Below are 21,337 nucleotides of genomic sequence, written 5' to 3'. Positions count from 1 at the left end.
TATGAAAAATGAAGTAGTGTATCAAGTCAAATCTTTAATCGTTCCTCCCTATGATTGCTGAAATTGTAACATATTTTCTTGTGACGTTACTGTAAAGCGACGTCAGTAACAAGAACGTAAAATCATTATGAACAAATCTAATTCCGATATCAAGTGGATCTTTTTTATTAGTTGACTATTCAAGATGGCCGCTCGCGGTGTTGAGCGTGTTCTAGCAAAATGTGAAGCATGTGTAGATGCTGGTAACTATTATGAAGCTCATCAAATGTACAGGACTTTATACTTTAGGTCAGTATTATTAATTCTATATAATGTTAATTTGATTTACTCAGAATATTTTGAAGCGTTCCAGAAACTTCATCCAATCGTCATCTGCCCATATATGATCTTTCACATTGTCATTTACCTAGACGCGACAGCTAGCATCTGTGAACACATATTTCGACCAGAAATATAATTATGTACCTTAATAAATATATGGCACAGATTTGCACATCACATGCGTTGTGACAAGAGCGGTTTTAGAGATTACTTACGTTAAAAGGAGGGTAGCCGATAGCCGCGATGCGGTCCTTCACAGTCAAAACCCCACATCGCGGCTCTCAGGAGGGGTGTTATACATCACAAGGATGTGGCAAATATTAGAGATTTGATGATTAGTTTTCTTCTGTTGTGACTGAGTGATATTGTGTACAGTTGCTATTCTGATTAGCAAGAATACAAACTTGTGGGAAAGAGTTACTTCCGTTCCCCATATTATTTCTTACGCAAATCAACAGAGGTAACACTAAGTGGTTCAACCCTATGTATTGTACTTAAGTAGAAGTTTTTTAGTTTAACTTTGTTATAGTTATTTTAGCCTCCTGGAAAACCCATTACAAGAGTGTGTAATTGTTTTGTTTTTCTCTCACTGAATGAGGCTATATAGCAAACATATCTGACATGAACCCATACAGCACGCCACAAAAATATTACCCATTATTCATAGTTATAACGAATTTTCTTTTGACTCAAGTGCTTGCATTGATTGAAAAGGAAACATTGATGATTATAATAATCATGTGCATTTATTCATCTGAAGAGAATCAACTGATTCTTCCATTTAGATAATACTTTTGGTACATGCTGTTAAGGTGTACATGTGTCTTACTGTATGTGTGTGATTATTAGATTTCTTGTGCTGTAATATGTAGTACATTAATATGCTTACCTATGCATGACTCCAGTTAGATCAATCAGACACACTCAAAGGCTGAAATTATTGAGGTAAAAACATCTTTTACATGTGACAAAATGATTCGTTTCTGCACACATAATTAAAATATAACTTCATTCTGATCTTAATGAGAAATGTTTCTCACTCACATTTTTTCAAAAGTGATGAGCATGGAAGGGCTCTTTTTTTTCAAATGTTTGGTAGAAAAAAGTGGAATACATTTTTATTTATTTCCCTCAGAAATACAGCTTGGAAAGTTTATGAGCATGCATTAATATAAGTTGTAGATTCAGTTACACTCGTTCTTCAGACACTCATTCTTGTAGTGGACAAATGGATGATCTGGACACACAAAATTATTTTTTTTTGAATGACAGTAAAACATTGTTATGCACTCAAGTAATAGTGACGTGTCAATGCCCAAGAAACATTTCACTTTTTTGTTTAGTCTAAGTGTTGTAGTGGCAGCACTTTTGTTTGTTTATGAACACTTTAATGAGGACCAACAGCGCATGAAATAAGCACCCAGTGACTTATAGATAGACTTATAGTGACAGATACATGGACAGTATCAACATTAAACACACAACGTGTGTTAGATCTGATGTGTAACTGCACGTTCCAGTACAACAGTGTTCATTATATGCTTCTGAAAAGTGATATCATAGCCACTAGACTGTACAAAGTTTAGCCTCTTTCTGACCATCAATCAGGTCAATTGGTAAAAGTATACTGACAAAAAAGGGTCCACATCAATGTCCTCCTTATTACACATATTTGACCAATTTATGAGAGTTGAGAAATGCGTGACTCCAGTTATATTCACATACTGCTTTACTGGAGAGTCATTTAAAAAGGTCTATTCTATGTCATATTCTCTTTGTCTAGCATTGAGTGTAGTTCAGTTGCATTTGTGTGTGTGAAATTTTTGAACATGTTGAGGTGACTGTTCACACTGGGTTTATTGAAGCAACAGCCTGGTCTTAAGTATTCCTTCTGTAGACATATTTCATGGTTGGGCCTAAGCTTGTATTACTCAAAGTGTTTATAGAAGTTTTAGGTAGGATTTTGTGACGAGCTACATACCAGCCTATCATGTCTATTGAACATATATAATGGATACACCAGATGATCTGCAGTTGAACATGAGTTAAGACATTGCAAAGTCTCTTCAGTGACAAGTTAGAATCACTCGTCTCTAATCATGTTCCTCAAAACGCCTTTGATCTTTTTTTTTTTGTCATGTTTATTTTTACCTAACTGTATTTATATTGTGTCAGAGAGAAAGTCATTTACAGTAATAAACAGTCATGCGAATGAGTGACCCCATCTCAGGTTATCAACATGATCAATAGTACACATAACAGGGGAGGAGGAAGCTTCCTCAACTTGTAATCATGATTATTGTCTTGCAGTAGCTATGTGTAGACAAGTACATATGTAGACTGCTGCTGATTTGATGCCAATAACCATATTAACAAATGCCATTCACTTTCTGGCACTGAGCCAATCAGAACCAAATCATGTCAATAATCAGTGAGTGAATATGGTTTTATGCTGCGTTCAGCAATATGCCATCAATATTGCCGCTGAGGACACCAGAAATGGCCTTCACACATTATTCCCATATGTCAGTCAAATTGAAAAACAGACACACACACAGACACAGACAGACACACACACACAGACACACAGAGAGACACACACACTCACACACAGAGACACACACTCACTCACTCACACACTCTTGCACACACATACTCACACACACACACTGCATGGTAATAATGAGTTTAGCTGGCACACGTATACAGGTATCAACCCAGTTTGCAGACACCTATTCTGACACTCTCACTTTCAGCTCACAAACAGACATGGGTCAGTGATTTTTTGTTTCCTAATAATCCTAGGTTGACCAACGAATGTTGAATGTTTATCTGCATAAATTAAACAAGTGAATCCCCACGACTCAATTGATTTTGATGTGCTTGCATACAAATAGACATGAAAAATACAAAAGCACAGTGATATAACTACCATTCTGAATGTACATAATCTACATTTGTTTTTCTTTATGACCCAAATTTTTACCTATTGTTACACTTAGTGATATGATTTTATTATTTTTAATTAAAAGCTGTTAATAATTCATAAACAAGGTGCAACGTCTCATGTATTTTTAACTGGACATACTTGTTGGTTTATTGAGTTTATGCAACATTATGCACTTGGGAAGAGGTGTAGTGGTACACCGATAGCCTGGTGGTTAAAGTGTATGCTCATCACACCCTACACCTGGGTTTGATTCCATGCTTGGCAGGTAGGTCCAGTGTTTGAAGCCCATTCTGGTGTCAACCTGCTGTGATATTACAAGAATAATGTGAAAAACAATAAAATTATTCTCACTGTTACACACTAGGGGCCAATACTAATAGACATCATTGAAGCAGAATATTTTGAAATTGCATAAAAATACATATACCCTGCACACTGGACTCAAAGAAGTAAAAGCTATATACCCTGTGTGAATGTTAAAGGTCACATGCAACCAAAAAATCAAACATAATTAAAACACAATTATCACTTATTCATGACATATAATATACATTGCTGCTTTTAAAAAAACAAATAAACAAAATTATAAGCGTACAATCGCGATTCAAAAGTGATATATTTTGTACTTAAGCTTACTTCCCCCGAAACGAAGCCCCCGGGAGACCGAACCCAGTCATAGCGGGTGGATATGCACTCAAGTGTAACGACGGCTTCCGATTGGCTGTTTCATTTGCTGATATGCTGAGGGTTCATTGTGTGTACAGAAAGATGATCTGTTTGATGGGCATTTTAGAAGTATAGCCAGTCACAAGAAAGTAAGAACCTTTGCAGATAACAACTTCTTTAACTTCATATACTGTTGTCAAACAAAATCATATACACGAAAAGAAGTCGTTATCCATGAAGAATGTATATAGAGATGTTGGGTTTGGAAAATACATGTTCTCTGAATTTGCGCTCGATCCAATAAAAAAACATGTCAGTAGAAATGGTAAACTACTGCATGGCTGGAATCTGTCATTCGTCAAGTACAAAGCAGGACTTGAAACTGACAAGAGTTTGCACCAGTTTCCGTCAGATCCAGTCATCAGAAAAAAATGAATGTACATGTAGCTTGTTTGCAACCCACAGACATAAAAACCTGTCATGTGTATCACACGTGCCTAATTACATAATGTGGCAGACACGGGACTCGGGTGCACGAGTCATAAATCAACCCATTTTCTTTATGTCGTATAATCTGATAGGTGTTAAGTTCAAATTGCACGTGGTCAATGATTGAAGCTGTGTATTGCATGTTGTCTTTAGCAGACAGGCAGATAGACATATAGGTGTAAATAAACCAGACACTGAGCTTTCTCTGTGACAGAGACTGCTTACCACAATCAACAAGCTGTTTTGCGTAACGAGTAGATTATTTACTTGTTTGTGTACACAACCAAGACTAGACTACTGCTCACGACCTTAGACCCTGGGCATGCATACTGTTCCAAGCTCCGCGAAACTATTCACTGCGCATGCGTTATAGACGCAGCGCAGCACAGTTGTTGAAACCAGTTTTCCCCCCAGCGCTGGGGGGAATTTAGTGAAACGTTTGAACTCCGATTTCGCGGGCTTTTTTTTCATTGCGTTTTTTTCAACTTTATAGGTTGAATTGGCATTTTTTATGATTTGTTTCGGTAAGTGCACACCGAAAGGTACCAGAATCTGCAAAGTTGTGTTTTACGTTGCATGTGACCTTTAACATTCAGTGATTCAAACATTATCTGAAGCCCTGGCTTCAATGAAACTGAAAACAATCACACAATGGTTGTTGGAAGGTTGCGCAACACTGAAGGCCATGGGAAAAGGCTGATATGTGCTTCAGATATGACATGTACTTGTGAGTATGACCAGTGAGCATGACATGGTGTTAGCTGGATTATCCATGCTTTGTTACCAAAAAATCCAGCTTGAACATTTGATTGAGACAAGATATTGTGTTGTGACAAAATATTCAGTATTAGGTGTATACCTGGTTGAAATCTGTGCTTGAGAGAGTTAAGTTTGATACCCAAGGCAATGGGTCACATTGGGTGTGTTGGGGCATCACTTGTATCAGCTGTGCAATGATAATAAGAGATTCAATTTGTATCTGGATACACTGGTCATTAGGGCTGCAGTGATTCAGTTCAATTCATTGAAAATCAAATCTGACACCTCAGTTTCGCTTTTCAATAACCATTATCACTATTTCACTTCGATTTTTGAAAACCTATAATTTGAATTATTTTCACACAACCAGAACATTATTTTGACTCCATGTTGTGTAGTTTGGAGCACTGGAATAAGGTGAAATGTGATTGGTTGATACTGGTCTAATTAGAAAATGTCCTTTCCTGTTAGACATTGGCAGTTGACAATGGATTTCATGATATTGATAAAGATGCTGAAACTGAGAAATCCAATATTTTTACTTGTATGTAGAATCATATAAAAAATAATCAAATCAAGGGTCCAAAATCAAATTCAATTGAGGTCAGGGTAAATCATTGCAGCCCAAATTGTCATGATATAATTCACATCTCAGTCACATCACAAATGTCATGAAATGAAACACTGGTGAATATTAGATGAGTGAAAAAATGGTGACAGGCTCACAAAAAGTTGGGAAGCCAAGTTGATTCCAGTTATCTTATTTGATGGCTTTTTATCTTATAACAGATGGCTTTTAAAGCTCACATTTATCCTGTTAAGAGATGGTTATTCTTTTATTGAGTATAAAAAATTATCAATTTTGTTTCATCAAATATCATGATAGAGGTCTTTGTGCACCATCAGGGCTCCCACAAGGCCTGGAAAACCTGGAAATATCACAGCCATTTTTCAGTCTTGGAAAAATCATGGAATGTGAAAGAATGGATGAATTCATGAAAAAAATCGTGGAATAATCTTGGAGGTTTTTTTCATCTCACAAAACTACATTTTAGCCTTAAAAATACTACAAGGACTATGGCAGCCATCAACATATTGGTTATGTGTCAATAAAGAAAGTAAAGAGTTAACAAAAAAATTGCAACATTTGAATTACCATGTAAATTATATGTAAAGCAAGATGGGAGGTCATATTTAAGATATTCTATTTGAGACTCATCCTCGTTATCTCTAGGGTATACGTTCCGATAAGTCTCCACTATACCCTGGACGCATCTACGGCTCTGCCTGATAAATTTATTACCTCCCTTTGCTGGCTCCGCCTTCTCACAGTAGCCAAACAGCTAGGCCGCCATTGTAACTGAGCTTGCCAGTGTCAGCAAAGGTAGCGGTCGCAACTGCGAAGGTTTTAGGGAAATCATACAAGCAAATTGACAGGTCCAAAACTTTAAAACAACATATGCAAGAACTCCTTCTATCTCTTACACATAACCTCTGCATGGTTTCTGTTGCCAAGTATAATCGGTTAGATAATTCAAAAAACGAAAGTGAGTTGTGATTGGTTCGCTCAACTTCCCAGCGTAGGCACCTGATTGGATCAAAAGACAGTCAAGGGAGGTAATAAATTTATCTGGCAGAGCCGTAGATGCGTCCAGGGTATAGTGGAGACTTATCGGAACGTATACCCTGGAGATATCGAGGATGTTGAGACTTGACTATATATGCTATCAAAATACTCCAGGACTCTCTTGTGTTTGGGAAAGCAATGTTTGCCTGGAAAAGTCATAGAAAAATCTTGAAATTTCTTTTCCAAATTCCTCCAAAATGTGGCAGTCCTGATTATGTATGACAGCAAAGACCTCATATGATTATGGTGGGGCGGCTTGGTAGCCTAGTGGTTAAAGCGTTGCCTCGCCACGCCGAAGACCTGGGTTCAATTCCCCACTTGGGTACTCACTAACTCACTCACTCACTCACTCACTCACTCACTCACTCACTCACTCACTCACTCACTCACTCACTCACTCACTCACTCACTCACTCACTCACTCACTCACTCACTCACTCACACATATGATCATGGTGCAACAGTTTCAGTGTGTCATTTCACCCATTTATATAGAACCCATAAAGATCTCGGTTAAAATTAATCTTCAGTAACCCATTCTTGTCATGAGAGGAGACCGGCGGGATTGGATGGTCAGGCTCACTGTCTTGGTTGACAAATTTCATTGTGTCCCATTTGCATAGATTGATGATCATGGTGTTGATCACCGGATTGTGTTAGCCAGAGTATTTGTATTTACAGACCTCCATCATATGGCTTGAATATTGTAGAGTGCAGTGTAAAACTGAACTCTCACTCAAACCTTTCTATGCTTGATGATTCCAGGTATGCAGCTGGTCAGAAGTATGCCGAGGCTTCAGACCTCCTCTACAAAGGTTCCCTGACCTTACTTAAACACAACCAGGTATGACACAAGTACAAATATTTCAGTGTGATATGCTCTCCATTGTGATAAAATAATATTGCAAAATTGTTTGATTATTATGAGTGCTGAACAAGATTTTAAGCAGTGGAGACCAGTGAGACATAGATAGAAATGGAACATATCAGTACATGAGACTATGCTTTAAGTAAGTGACAAAGAGGTCATGGACGTACCACCAGAATATATTCTTGTGCTTAAGTCACAGGAAATTGCTCTTGTATTGTGTGATCACAACGCATCAGTTCGCCATTGGGTTGAACCCATCTGTCAACCCATGAAGTTCCATTTTAGAATTGATCTTCAGTAACTGTTTTATTTTAAACAGTATTTACAAACATTTGGCAATTCCAAAATCTTATGTTAGACTACTTTTTATCGATTTTTTCATCTGCCTTTAACACAATTCAACCTCACATTTTATTGCAAAAACCTTTATCTATGAAAGTGAACAAGAATCTTCTTCTCTGGATTGAACAGTTTCTGATCGACCGACCACAATTTGTGCACGTGAACCAAGCAGATTCGTCAGTTATGCACACTAACACTGGGGCACCCCAGAGCTGTGTCATCTCGCCTGTGCTTTTCATTCTCTATACTAATGACTGTGTAAGTCGCAACCCTGATTGTCTGACTGTCAAATTTGCTGATGACGCGGCTTTAGTTGGCCAGATTAGAGAGAAAGAAGCCCACTACAGAAAAGACGTTGATAGCTTTGTTCAGTGGTGTGACGATAATTACCTTCAGCTAAATGTTTCGAAAACAAAAGAACTCATCATTGATTTTAGAAGCAAGAAAACTGACATTACTCCTGTTGAAATTAAAAATGAAAATGTTGAAATTGTTACACACTACAAATACCTTGGTACTATTATTGACGACAAACTTCAGTGGGGGCCAAATACTGATTTCATCTTCAAGAAGTGCCAACAAAGATTACATTTTATGCGTAAATTGAAATCTTTTAATGTTAGCCAAAAAGCAATGTTGTTGTTTTATCGTTGTTTTGTTGAGAGTATTTTAACCTTTTCAATTCAGTGTTGGTATGGTTCTCTTAATCTCAAAAGCAGATCTCATCTTAACAAAATTGTTCTTATGGCAACCAAGATTTCTGGAATTTCTGTTTCATCTTTACAATCCATCTTTAATGATCGTGCTGTTAATCTCGCTGAGAGAATTTTATCAGATTCAAGTCACATGTTATTCCAAGAATACAGTCTTTTACCTTCAGGCCGGCGTTACCAAATGCCCCGTTTTAAAACTAAAAGAGTTCAAAATTCTTTTATTCCATCAAGTATCCGCCTTTTAAATGACTGTTGACTGTTAGTCTTTGTTGTCGTTTTATGTATCCTAATCTTTATGTAGTTATTTATGTTTTAACTGTCTCATATGAGTTCAGTTTCAAATGTAAAAAGAATTCCCCTCGGGGTAATAAAGTATTGTCACTGTCATTGTCATTGTCATAACCATGCTTGTCATAAGAGGCAACTAGCGGAATCGGGTGACCAAGCTCGCTTACTTGGTTGACACGTCATCGTATCCCAGTTCCGTAGATTGATGTTCATGATGTTGAGCACTAGACTGTCTGATCAGACATAATAATCAAATGTCAGACTCAATTATGTACAGACCACCGCTATATAGCTGGAATATTGCTGAGGGCTGCATAAGACCTCACTCACTCACTCACTCACTCACTCAGTCACATGTCAGAAACCTATGATACTGATTATGTTCCTCGTTTCATGACCATAGTCTGACTTGTGTATGTAAAGCTACACCCTGATGGTAAAGCTCTGAGACGGACATCACTTCCAGTATTCCGCCCACATCAACCCTTGCTTGTTGTAAGAGGCAACTAATGGCATCAGGGGTTCAGGCTTGCTGACACATGAAACCATAATATTATCCTATTTTCATTGATCGATGCTCATGTTTTTGATCATTAGTCTGGTCCAGACTCAGATGTGTAGAGAACATGCCATATAGCTGGACTATTGTATTCATAATCTTATGACTAATGTTTGGTTTATTTCAGTATTCCAGTGGTGCAGATTTAGCCTTGCTCCTTGTAAATGTCATGAACAGCTCAAAACAGGAAGTTAGCAGTGATACAATCGGTAAGAAACGTTTTCATAGGCAGTGTGTTGTCAGTTTTCATTTTGTACATGGTATTTACAGAGATGCCAACTACACTGATTTTGGAGGAGTTACTCCAATTTTCAAAGACAAAATCCACTCTCCAATTTGTCTGTAAATATCTCTGAATTTTAGAAAATACAAATATGTTTATAAATTTAGAATGTTTGAAAGAATTTTAGTAAATAGTTGTTCCAATATGTTCATTTGAGTTAAATATTATCTGGTTAAGTATGCCCAGAAATTGCATATTTCCAGCAGACTGAATCTATTTTGGTAGGGGGCTCATTTGATTCTTTCCTAGTAGCTTAAGTCACACTTTGCCCATTTACTAAAGCGACAAGGGAGAAAAATAGTATGCGTCAGAATTTTTTGGTAGCTAAGTATAAAACTAACAAGAAATGGTTATTCAAAGGAGATTTGTTTCATGTGGTTCCCATAGTGTTGTTCTGGCAGTTGGTTACATGGTGAAAGCATGATACATGAGTGTGTCAAATCCTTACCTTTATGGACTTGTGAAGATTTAGGTTAGAATTGATCCTCAGTAACCCATGCCTGTCATAATATGCAACTAACTGGATCAGCTGGTCATGCATGCTGACTTGGTTGACACAGGTCATGCTATCCCTGTGTAGATCCATACTCATACTGTTGATCACTGGAATGTCTGGTCCAGACTCGATTATTTACAGATGGCTTCCACATTGTTGTGTTATTGCTGAGTGCGGAATAAAACTTAACTGAATCAATCAAAAAACTTTTCCTTGATGAGTGATTTATGCTTTGTTTTTTAGATCGGGTTGCAACACTCTTCCAGCAGATGGACCCCAACTGTCCAGAAAGACATAGTTTCTTGACCTCAGCCATTAGGTGGACAAACAAAGTGAATGCAGACCACAAACGAGGTCATCCCGACCTACATCAACGATTTGGAATTACCTTTTGGCAGGGTATGTTCCATTCTTCTGAGTCAAAGTGCAAGTCATTTAAACGCTGTTGGGATTTAAGGTTAAATCATAAATACAACAGTAGCCTATACAAAGGTAAAACCAATGATCAGGGTCAGAATTGGTCTTCAACAGCCCACATTTGTCATAAGAGGTGTCTGTTCCTGTGGTCAGGCTTGATGACTTGGTTTACACGTCATCGCATCCTAACTGCAAGGTCAATGATAATGGTGATCACCTGCTAGTCTGGTCCAGACTCAAGTCATGCACAGACTGCTGCCATGTAGCTGGAATATTGCTGAGTGAGTCCTTTTACAACAAACAAACATACAAAACCCTACTTAAGTAAGTCAAGGTAAACCCCTGCTTAGGTGACACATGTATTTGTATCCTAAATGTGAAGATTGATGTCGTGATGTTGATCACCGGACTGCCTGGCCGAGACTTGATTATTTGCAGACTACCGACATATAGCTTAAATGTTTCTGAGTGTTTTGTTAAACAGCATTTTATACACACAATAAAAACCAGCTCATACAACCTGGTCAAAGTCTGCCACTTGTATCTCAACACGAGCAGATGCTCTTATTATCAAACACTGGTTTGTTTGTTGAATATTTGATAGTTTACAGTAGACTATGATATGACTTGAATATTGTTGAGTGTGTAACATTTTCTGGCTTTAATTGACTTTCCAACATATTTCCAGAGAAAAACTATGCACAGGCTCGCTACCACCTTGTTCACTCTACTGATGGGAAAGGATGTGCAGCCATGTTGATAGAATATCATAACAGTCAAGGTTACCCTTCTGAGGTGGACCTGTTCATCGCACAGGCTGTCCTGCAGTGAGTAATGGAAACATGCTGACCCATGAGTGTCCAAGGTAGCTTCAGAAACCCATGCTTTCCACAAGAGGAGACTCTACTTGTCGTAAGAAGCGACTAACGAGATGGATGATCAGGCTTGCTGACTTGATTGACATGTCATCAGTTCCCAGTTGTGCACATTGATGCTCATGCTGTTGATCACTGGATTCTCTGGCCCAGACTCAATTATTTACAGACCGCCACCATACAGCTTGAATATTGCTGAGTGCGGCGGAAAACTATTCACTCACTCATTCACTCAAGCCCAAACCCATCCTCTGTTGTAGCTTGGTGAGTCCATCAGGCTGTCTAATGATTGACACACTATATTGTAAAGGCATTGTGATCAGTATGCTGGGATTTATGCTCTTCTGCACTAACCAAGACTGCAAGACTTCAGTGTGAAGTCACTGTCCACATATCGGCAGTACTGACAATATAGAAGTCTTTCACTATGTTTTGTCAGTCTAAGTAAACTTAGTCTCAGTTTATTTCGTTACTTTCCACCACTGAGTCTAACAAAACCTAGGAGAAGGTTGTGTCAGGTAACCTTTGAACGACCAATGACTGTCCAATCAAACGCGAGATGGTTAAATAGATTTAACCAATCAGACGAGGGCTACTAAAGTACTATATAGGGATTGGAGAGTTTCAAAATATCCAGGCCTCTGACAGTGATCTCTCCACAAACAAAAATATGCATATAACACACTTATTTGACCTGCAGTATATACGTTTTGGGGTTTCTGTTGACATGGTTACCATTAGCTAATACTTCCGCAAGAAAACATCCTTGAATATTGCAAAAAACACCATTTTCGGCAACTGTTTACTCACCGTTGTCATGGTTGTATGTATGCTGTGTGCATCACCAGGAAGCAAGCGTACGCTAAATAGCATTCAGAATTGTTTGGGTACGAACCTTTTCGAGATAAAAAGTTCAAAAGGTATGTGTGAATGTGCACTATCGTGATTTGGTAAGCTGTGTTCTGATTGGACAATATCAAAGGTTACCTGACGCGACCTCCCATAAGGTTTTGTTAGACTTGGTAGTGAAGTGTAATGAAAAGTACTGAGAACATGTTTACTTAGACTGTATGTTTTGTGTTGAAATAGTATAGTTGTGTCGAAGATGAAGGGACCTACAGATTGTTTTGAGTTTTGAAGAGCTTGCTAAAGCCAAAATATGATGACCATATTTGGAATACATAGGGGCAAATGATTGACTTTAAAACAGTTTAGTTTTGTACTCATCAGTTTTGGGCTGTATCTAAAATTGACAAGGTACCAGTTGTACCAGGTATCTGAATTTAGTTTTGTAAAAGTAATCTATATTTGAGGAAATTGATGGATACTATCCATTGAAGCATCAAATAATTTTATCACTGGATTATCTGGTCCAGACTATATTGCTTATAAGCCATATTATCAAAGACCTGTAATATTGCAGAGTGTGATGCGAAACAATAAATTAAGAAACAAAACATTAGATATTAATGTGATCGTTATAGCGTTAAAGTTATTGTAGGGACGGTGGGGTAGTCTAGTGCTTTGAACGTTGGCTTGTCAGGCAAAAGATCCGGGTTTGATTCCCCACATGGGTACTATATGTTAAGCCCATTTCCAGTGTCCCTCACAGTGATATTGCTGGAATATTGCTGAAAGTGTCGTAAGATCATGCTCACTCACACACTAAGTTATTGTGTACTATTTCTGTATGATGGTGTTTGTTTCCTTGCAGGTATTTGTGCCTACAAAACAAGGACACAGCACATGCTGCATTTGTTGCCTACACAACTAATCACCCACACTTAGAGAAGGGGCCTCCATTTGTGAAACCACTCTTGAACTTTCTCTGGTTTCTCTTACTGGCACTGGAAGGGTAAGGCTCTAATTCATATTTAACCTTTTGAGTAAATGCATTTTTTAAATAACTGGAAAATGAATAACCACTGCAATCCATATTGTTGGGTTTTTTGCAGAGTCATAACATGTACCCACTCTTTCCTAATTAACTGGAATTCTCCAAATCAAAGCAAAATTATCAAACGTTGTAAGTGTAGCTCAGAACATGCAGCTATTACACAATTATGCAGTAATGTGAATCTCATTCTCATGGAAAATAAATTCAGAACAGCTCTCATAACCTTTATTATCGAAGAACCTGTGAAGGTCTTGGGGTAGAATAGGCCTTTAGCAACCCGTGCTTGCCATAAAAGGCGACTATGCTTGTCGTAAGAGGCGACTAACAGGATTGGGTGGTCAGGCTAGCTGACTTGGTTGACACATGTCATCGGTTCCCCACTGCGCACATCGATGCTCATGTTGTTGATCACTGGAATGTCTGGTCCAGACTCGATTATTAACAGACAGCTGACATATAGCTGGAATATTGCTGAGTGCAGCATAGAACTCAACTGACACACTCCCACTTTATTGTCGAAGAAGTACAGTTACCTCCCTTAGATTATTTTCAATCAATTTAAAAGGTCAATAATTCCTGTATGAGCAGGACACGTAAAAGCCATGCAGTATTTCAGGGATGACAATACATTTTCTCACCTGTTTCAGAGGCAAATTAGCAGTGTTTACGATATTGTGTGAAAAATATGAAACTTCCTTAAAACGGGATCCTAGTTATAAAGAGGTGAGTAATTCTGGTGATATCATCTTTTGAACAGTTTTTCCATCACTGCTTTAGGATATGCAGTTTTGTTTGCAACATAATATCTTTGGAACAATTATGCTATTTTGGTATGTAACTTTTGACAAATTAAGTGTTTTCTTTCTTTTTATGGGGGAACATATTATTCCTTTAAAAGTTTATCTTTTGTCCAGTAATTCTGAATAGTTCTGTGTTTCAATTTCCAGTATTTAGACAAAATAGGACAGCTCTTCTTTGGAGTTCCTCCCCCACAAGTCAGCCAAGGATTGTTTGGTGAGCCTATTTACAAGATTATTTTGCCAACCTGTGTTTTGAAAGATGGTCCATTTTTACATTACTTACATTTAAGCATCAGATGATTTATTCAAAAGAAGGATCCACATATTCTTCAGTTTTCCAAAGTGTTAGCTACTTCAAGGGACACATGCCATTACAATATTCAGTTGGTTAACTTAAAGTAGGGGTCAATTTGAGAAAAAAATTGTAATGTTGCTAAATATTGTCAGTGATATACAGGTTTCCAGTAATTAAATTTACATTAGCATTTAAAGAAGAGTTTGTAAAGTTATGCTCAGATATTCATATTTGTTCTTTTGATTTCTTTTTGTGTTACATGTTATGTCTTGTTTTCAGGAAATTTGTTAAACAGTCTCCTGGATGGTGGTGGTGCCGAAGACAGTGATGATGACATGGCTGTGTCTGCCAGTGCCGCTCCAAAACGAAAAGAGACACAATTTGATATGGATTAATTTTCTTGCAGATGTGTGCCTTTTCTTCATGGTTATCTCCCTTGGGACTCTGTACCAGACATTCTAAATACACGTCTTGCAGGGTTTTGTTCCTTCATTTAACACTGCAGTGAGGTTTTGTATTTGTCGCATTCAATTATGACTGTTTACACTGAAAATATGAGATGCCTCCAAATTTCACTTAAAGAATTAGTTGTATTTGTAACACCAATGAAAAAGTTAAATTCATTTTCAGGCAATGACTGTCATAACATTAATTTGGTCAGATGATATCATTCATTATGAAGATGTGGATTTTGCATCAGCTTCAGGGGTTTATATAGACTACAGCCTCCCACCAAAACCAAAGAGTACATAGGTTACATTGGGTGTTGAGGTAGCTTAAAGGGTAAAGAGTTCAACCATCAAGCTAAAGACCCAGGTTCGATCCCCCACAAGGGTACAATGTGTGAAGAGCATTTCTGGTGCCCCCAACAGTGATTTTGCTGGAATATTCCTAAAAGTGGTGTAAAACCCAACTCGCTGACATAGGTTAATCCACTCTGTATTTACTATCTTTGTCCATCAAACTGAAGAACTAACTGATCCTAGTGAGAAGGAAACTGATGAGTGTCACATTACGTCATGCACAGGGCTGTTTCTTTCAAGGAATTGTGTTTGATGTGCCATCATCTTGCAGTCTGTCTTCAGTACCTTGCTTCAATATAGGGCAGTGGTACGATTCACACAGAGCTGCTCTTTCCAAGGGTATCATGTGCCAAGACGTCACTGACTTTACATGGCTTCCTTTAATGAAGATAGAAAATTGACACACGTCATCACTACACTGATATCAACCCAGTGTAACCAAGGTGATGAGGCAAATGGTGTATATTCACCCTTAAAGTATTGACTTGTAGAGTTGTGATGGACCATAGTGACTAAAAATAGTTGATTCCTTTTTGTATCCAACTTAAAATGAGACACAGATTTGTGAACTGTGCCATGGGAGCCGTTCCCAATGTATGCTTGTCAGAAGGAAACAGAATGTATGTTATCTAAGCTACCAGTTGTACAGCTTCCGTTGTTGTTGTGAAAGCTGCAGAGGCTTAGACTTTGTGTACTGGTAATTAGGTACCTGACTCGGAGACTGAGGGGGGCTGGTGTAGTCTAGGGTTAGAGTAATTGCTCATCACACCAAAGACCAAGGTTCCATTCCCTTCATGGGTACAATGTGTGAAGCCCATTTCTGGAGTCTTCCTTCCACCCCTTTCCTCCTTCAGTGTTTAAATGAAGCAACAAAGCCATGTGTTATCCTTTATTCCTGTTGGTTTTCATTCCTGTCTTATTCAAGCTAATCACCTTATCACTCATCAGCTACTCTAGGAGAATCATTGTTTGAACTGGTGAATTGGAAGGCAGTGTTATATTACAGGTATTTTAATGTTATGAAACAGTTAATATGAGGGTGACCTAATAGTTATGAATTGCATATGTTCTACTTTGGTCTGTGACAGTCTGTGACAATTCTAAAACATGACAGATTGAATGTCTGTTAATGATATTTTCCATGAAATATTTGAGCTAGAAATTCTCATTTATTTGTGAATATCATGAAGGACCTTTGTGTTGTTTCTGTGTGATTGTTGAGAGAGGGATAATTTGCGAACACCAGAAAATTATGCTGTGAGCTGTTAATATGTTACTCTGAAAAAGTACTTCCCTGAAAACTCCTTCACTGGAAGCATGGGCGTCAGATCATAGTGTTCTGGGTTATTCCCGGTACATATGACTTTACTTGAGCCAGTCAAATACTAGAGTTTGGGATTATTCCAGTCAGATATCACATGTCTGGGTTACTACAGTCAGATATCACATGTCTGGGTTGCTCCAGTCAGATATCAGCTTTCAGGGTTGCTCCAGTCAGATATTAGTGAGGTAATACGCAGAGTAGTGAAAAGATCTGATTTTAACAACATTGCTCTGATGTGGATCCATGTGGAAAATATTCAATATCCATGATAAAGTATTCAAATGAGCCTTGACAGACTGGGATTGGATATATACAGAAGTAGTATCTTAAGGTATGCAAAGATAATGCTTTCCTAGTTTGTGTAATGTTGGTAATTCTGCAGGAACTGATGGCCTCTATTCTGTCTTAGCTGGTAACAGACAAACATTTGCTTTGGTATCATGCATTCAACCATATCTAGCAATTATATTGGCTATAATAAGCACCCAGTTTAAAAAACATTCTGAAACGTCATTCAAAACTGCTGGCATAACAGTTAAACAAGGTTCGGCTTTTGAATACTCACTGTGTTACTGTTTGAACTAACATTTGAATTTTTGTTTACATTCAGAAAATTGATTATCTTGTGGAATATAGTATCAATACTGTATTTCAATTGTTTCTTTAGTTCTGTACTACATGGAATTGAAATAAGGATTTTCAAAGATATGTGCTTATTTTGAACATTTTGCTTCAGTTGATTTGAACTTAATTATTTCCAGTGAAAGAAACCAGATTTGTAAACAAGATTTTCTTCAGTTTCCTAGTGTATATCCTCTTGTATTTGAATACCAGGACCAATTAACTAACGTAGGCTTGCTGATATAAAGATTTCCTTCCCATTTTTATTACTCAGGAACAATATTTTCCAGTTAAAAAGGCATTATAACAGTCTTCTGAATTGGTTCTGGTTTAGTTGTGAAGGCTTGCTTATTCCGAACTACAGTTTTGCATTTGTGACGCTCTGTCAGTAAAAATCAGATCTTTTGCTCATGGCAATAGTTCATCACTTGACTTGTACATTTTGGATTAACCTTCACAGAAATATAACCAAACTTCATTTTCAAGCTTTTTTATTGAATAATCATTTTATTATTTTTGTTATGTTGTTAAAATACAAATATTATCCAAAATACTCTGTATAGTCTCATGTTATACAAAAATCCTTTAATATATGCTGTGTACATGCTTCAGTAATACACAAATTAATATATGCTTGCCTGAGGTTTAATGCCATGTAAAACATTGGGAAAGAGTGTATCCTCCCTAAGTTTTATTGATGAGGAAAATATATATTCATATTCAGGTAAAATAATGTGACTAGAAGACATAAACTAAGTATGAAAATGACTTTGGGCACACAGACATTTAGTTATGAGAGTTAGAGTTGAGAGCAAAGTTTGAGGGGAGTCTATCCACTAAGGGAGCCACTATCTGCATACTGTAATTAACTGGAGTATATGCCAGTTTTGATGGAAGAATGTGCTTGTATATAGGTGTTTGAGAAGTACAACTTGATACTTTTTTGTTTATTTGTCTTTGACCTGTGTATTGCTTTCTCATGAGATGTTCGATACGTTTTTTATTTATCAAAACTGATTTGTACAGAAATAATATATTTTCATCCAGTTTGATGTTAGTAGTGATGACATCATAGTGATGAGTTTGTTTTCAATTTGTGTATACTACCAATAGATAAACTGGAAATGTGCCATTGATATTGTTTCCCTGGAAGAAGCATTTGTTTGATTTTTTAAGATATTTCACCATAACTTATAGTTAGTTAGGACCATGTTCGCAGAATTTTGTAAATGGAACATTATAACAATCTTGTTTTCTCGCCAATGCTTTGTGTTGGGTAAAGAACTTTCAATGGTTATGAAAGCTGGCATATACAGTATGAAGAGCTATCAAGGAGGAATTTTCAAACATGCACATGCTTTGGCTCCACCAATGCAAAACATTTACATTAATTTGGTCTTTAGTCATTGTTAGAAGGGAAAGAGGCGGCTAACAGGATCAGGTGGTCAGGCTCGCTGACCTGGTTGACATGTTATTGGTTCCCAGTTGTGCAGGTTGATGCCCATACTGTTAATCACTGGATTGTTTGATTCACACTCAATTATTTACAGACCATCTCCATTTAGCTGAAATATGGCTGAGTGTGGCTTTAAGCTTAACTCACTCATGCACTCATTTTCAAAGAGTGGGTAAGGGGTTCCAAACCCACTGACACAACCCATCTGCCAACTCAGCAAAACAGGTGCATACACTCAGACATGGTCTTATGTAACAAATACATGAAAACGTGACAGTTTCTACAAATATATGGAAATAATTATTTCACACAAAACACTTTACATGTTTTTCTCTGTGATATTTGCAGGCTGCATAATTTTTTTTTTGATCCAGCAGCAATCATTGCAAAGAACTACCCATAAAGTATTGCAGGGTCCATAGTTTTCTTTTTGTAACAAACACAATCTGACTTATTCTTCTCTACTTAGTGACAGTTTAATGAGTTTTTTGTGTCTTATTGTGTTGTCTCACAAAAATCTCCGAGAGACTAAAGTAATGAGATTTAAATGTTGCTTTGTAAAATCTTCATACTTATCTCTCAGAAGGGTGTAATTTAAAAAAGGAATCTATAAAAACTACTACATCACAAATGCTGTGTGTCTAAGATTGGTATTATTCAAAGTCCAAGAATGATGGTTTCTTTGTTCTGCATACCAAGGCATTGGTGGTGTGTTTCAGTTTCTTTCTTTAGAGTCAGAAGTTACAATTGACCCTATGATATGCAAATGATTACCCTGTACAGTCTTTGTTGTATAAAGTGTCAATGCATCTGGGTCTGTGTGTTGTCTCTTTAATGAAGTGTGTTGTGGCTCTTCAACTGCTGGACCAATCTGTGAAGATGCAGTTCAGGATTGATCTTCAGTAACCCGTACTTGTTATAACAGACAAGTAAGGGGTTGACAGGCACGCTAACACATGACATCACATCCCAATGGCAAAGATTGACTCTGATGCTGTTAATCACAGGACTGTCTGGTCCAAATTCGATTATTTCCACCGTCATATAGCTTAAACGTCACTGAGTAAAACTAAACTAATCTCACTCAACTGTTGGGCCTGTGGTGTTGGAATGTAGTTTAAAGCAGTGTAAATCTAGTCTCGTCCAACTAATGGACACGTATTTTGCCTCACCCTTTGCTCCTTTCATTTATTTTTTAGTTTCATTTCCGGTTCATCAATTTCGTATGAAAAACCTATTCAAACTGTTTCATTGTTTTTAGTCATTGGAACAAACGTTCGAATTAAAACTAACTCAAAGCCAAGTATTCGTTACAAATCCACTCGCAAGAGGGACATTTTAAAAACCGAATAACACGTATCGGAGCACCTTTAGAATACAGCAGCACAACTTGTCATGAGGACGTTTATGGTAACCTAACCTTGGCACTAATCATCAACGATTACGTAAAAGAGTATTTGTGGTGCTCTATACCAAAGGTAGTCCCACGTATGTCTACCAGTCAAAACTAGGGATAATGGTTATTTTCAATTCAAAGTCCAATTTCTCATTTCCATCGTAAGTTTAAAACTAAATCGAGCTGATCTCCGTCCTTCTGTAGGTGGAAGTAGATCTAGTTGTGCACACGACTTGACAGAAAAGTGGCCTGAAAGGTTTAGCAAACATTATGAAATTAACGTATAATCGATGATTGTATTATTTTTCTTTCGATTCACAGTTGACTGATCTCAAGTACACAATTACAGAAGGCTCTTAGGTCCTTAGTGTGACAACGAATAAACTGTATTAGATATTAGAAGCGTTCGTAAAATTCGAATTGATTAAATGAAGCGATAGGTCACGTGAACGATATGAATCAGAATCTGGTCGGGACACATTACATGGAAACAATTTATTGGAGATTATAATTTGGAACGAATACGGAAGTTAATTGGCTCGTCATTGCATTGTTAAAATATATAAAAGATAATTTGCCCATAAAGTAGGAGTCGTCGTGGCCGAGTGGTTAAGGCGATGGACTCGAAATCCATTGGGGTCTCCCCGCACAGGTTCGAATCCTGTCGGCGACGTATATTTTTGCGATGAATTTTGATTGCTTTTGTAACGTAAATCTTTGAGCCAACTGTACATTGTTGAAACAACTACTTTTGTCCTTTCATTTCTTACTATGAAAAAAATTGTTTATCAAATAAAGGAAATCCTTGCAAAAGACCATACGAATTTTCAAAATACATCGACAACACTAACAAACCTTTAATACAAACAGCTAAAATCCAGCCTTAAAAGTTGGTGACTAATCGAAATACCCAAATCATGCTGCGTTTCAGTCCAAAAACGTTTCAAATCAAATTTAGTTCTCATTTATGTAGTGTATATTATACTGACTGAAGTAAAAGTTGGAAAATACAATGCTGTCTCTTCCTTTCTTGAATATTCTAAATCGGATATGGTCTCATGCAATTGAATACCTAAGATTCATTCAGTG

General features: G+C 37.4%; 1 protein-coding gene and 1 non-coding gene across 2 annotated transcripts; both read left to right on the top strand.

The window, feature by feature from the left end:
• Nucleotides 1–175: 175 nt before the first annotated feature.
• Nucleotides 176–19,666, top strand: LOC137284506 (Golgi to ER traffic protein 4 homolog). Its single transcript, XM_067816331.1, has 9 exons — nt 176–288; nt 7,578–7,656; nt 9,713–9,794; nt 10,608–10,763; nt 11,470–11,608; nt 13,371–13,511; nt 14,201–14,276; nt 14,501–14,567; nt 14,928–19,666. The coding sequence occupies exons 1-9, from the start codon at nt 185–187 to the stop codon at nt 15,041–15,043; spliced, it is 960 nt and encodes a 319-aa protein (XP_067672432.1). The 5' UTR covers nt 176–184; the 3' UTR covers nt 15,044–19,666.
• A 1,173-nt stretch (nt 19,667–20,839) lies between these two features.
• Nucleotides 20,840–20,921, top strand: Trnas-cga (transfer RNA serine (anticodon CGA)). The gene has a single exon. It is a non-coding gene; the product is annotated as a tRNA-Ser (tRNA).
• The last annotated feature ends 416 nt before the right edge of the window (nt 20,922–21,337 follow it).

This window comes from Haliotis asinina, chromosome 5 (genome assembly GCF_037392515.1).
Source record: "Haliotis asinina isolate JCU_RB_2024 chromosome 5, JCU_Hal_asi_v2, whole genome shotgun sequence".
Lineage (NCBI taxonomy): Eukaryota > Metazoa > Mollusca > Gastropoda > Lepetellida > Haliotidae > Haliotis > Haliotis asinina.
Note: the sequence above shows the minus strand (reverse complement) of the source record. Positions and strands in the feature narration are given on the sequence as shown.

What these genes read in the sequence shown, in the direction of transcription:
- LOC137284506 (XM_067816331.1), top strand. Translation starts at nt 185, where the DNA reads ATGGCCGCTCGCGGTGTTGAGCGTGTTCTAGCAAAATGTGAAGCATGT. An exon ending in TACAGGACTTTATACTTTAG is followed by an intron (nt 289 to 7,577) that starts GTCAGTATTATT and finishes TGATGATTCCAG; the next exon opens with GTATGCAGCTGGTCAGAAGT. An exon ending in CCTTACTTAAACACAACCAG is followed by an intron (nt 7,657 to 9,712) that starts GTATGACACAAG and finishes GGTTTATTTCAG; the next exon opens with TATTCCAGTGGTGCAGATTT.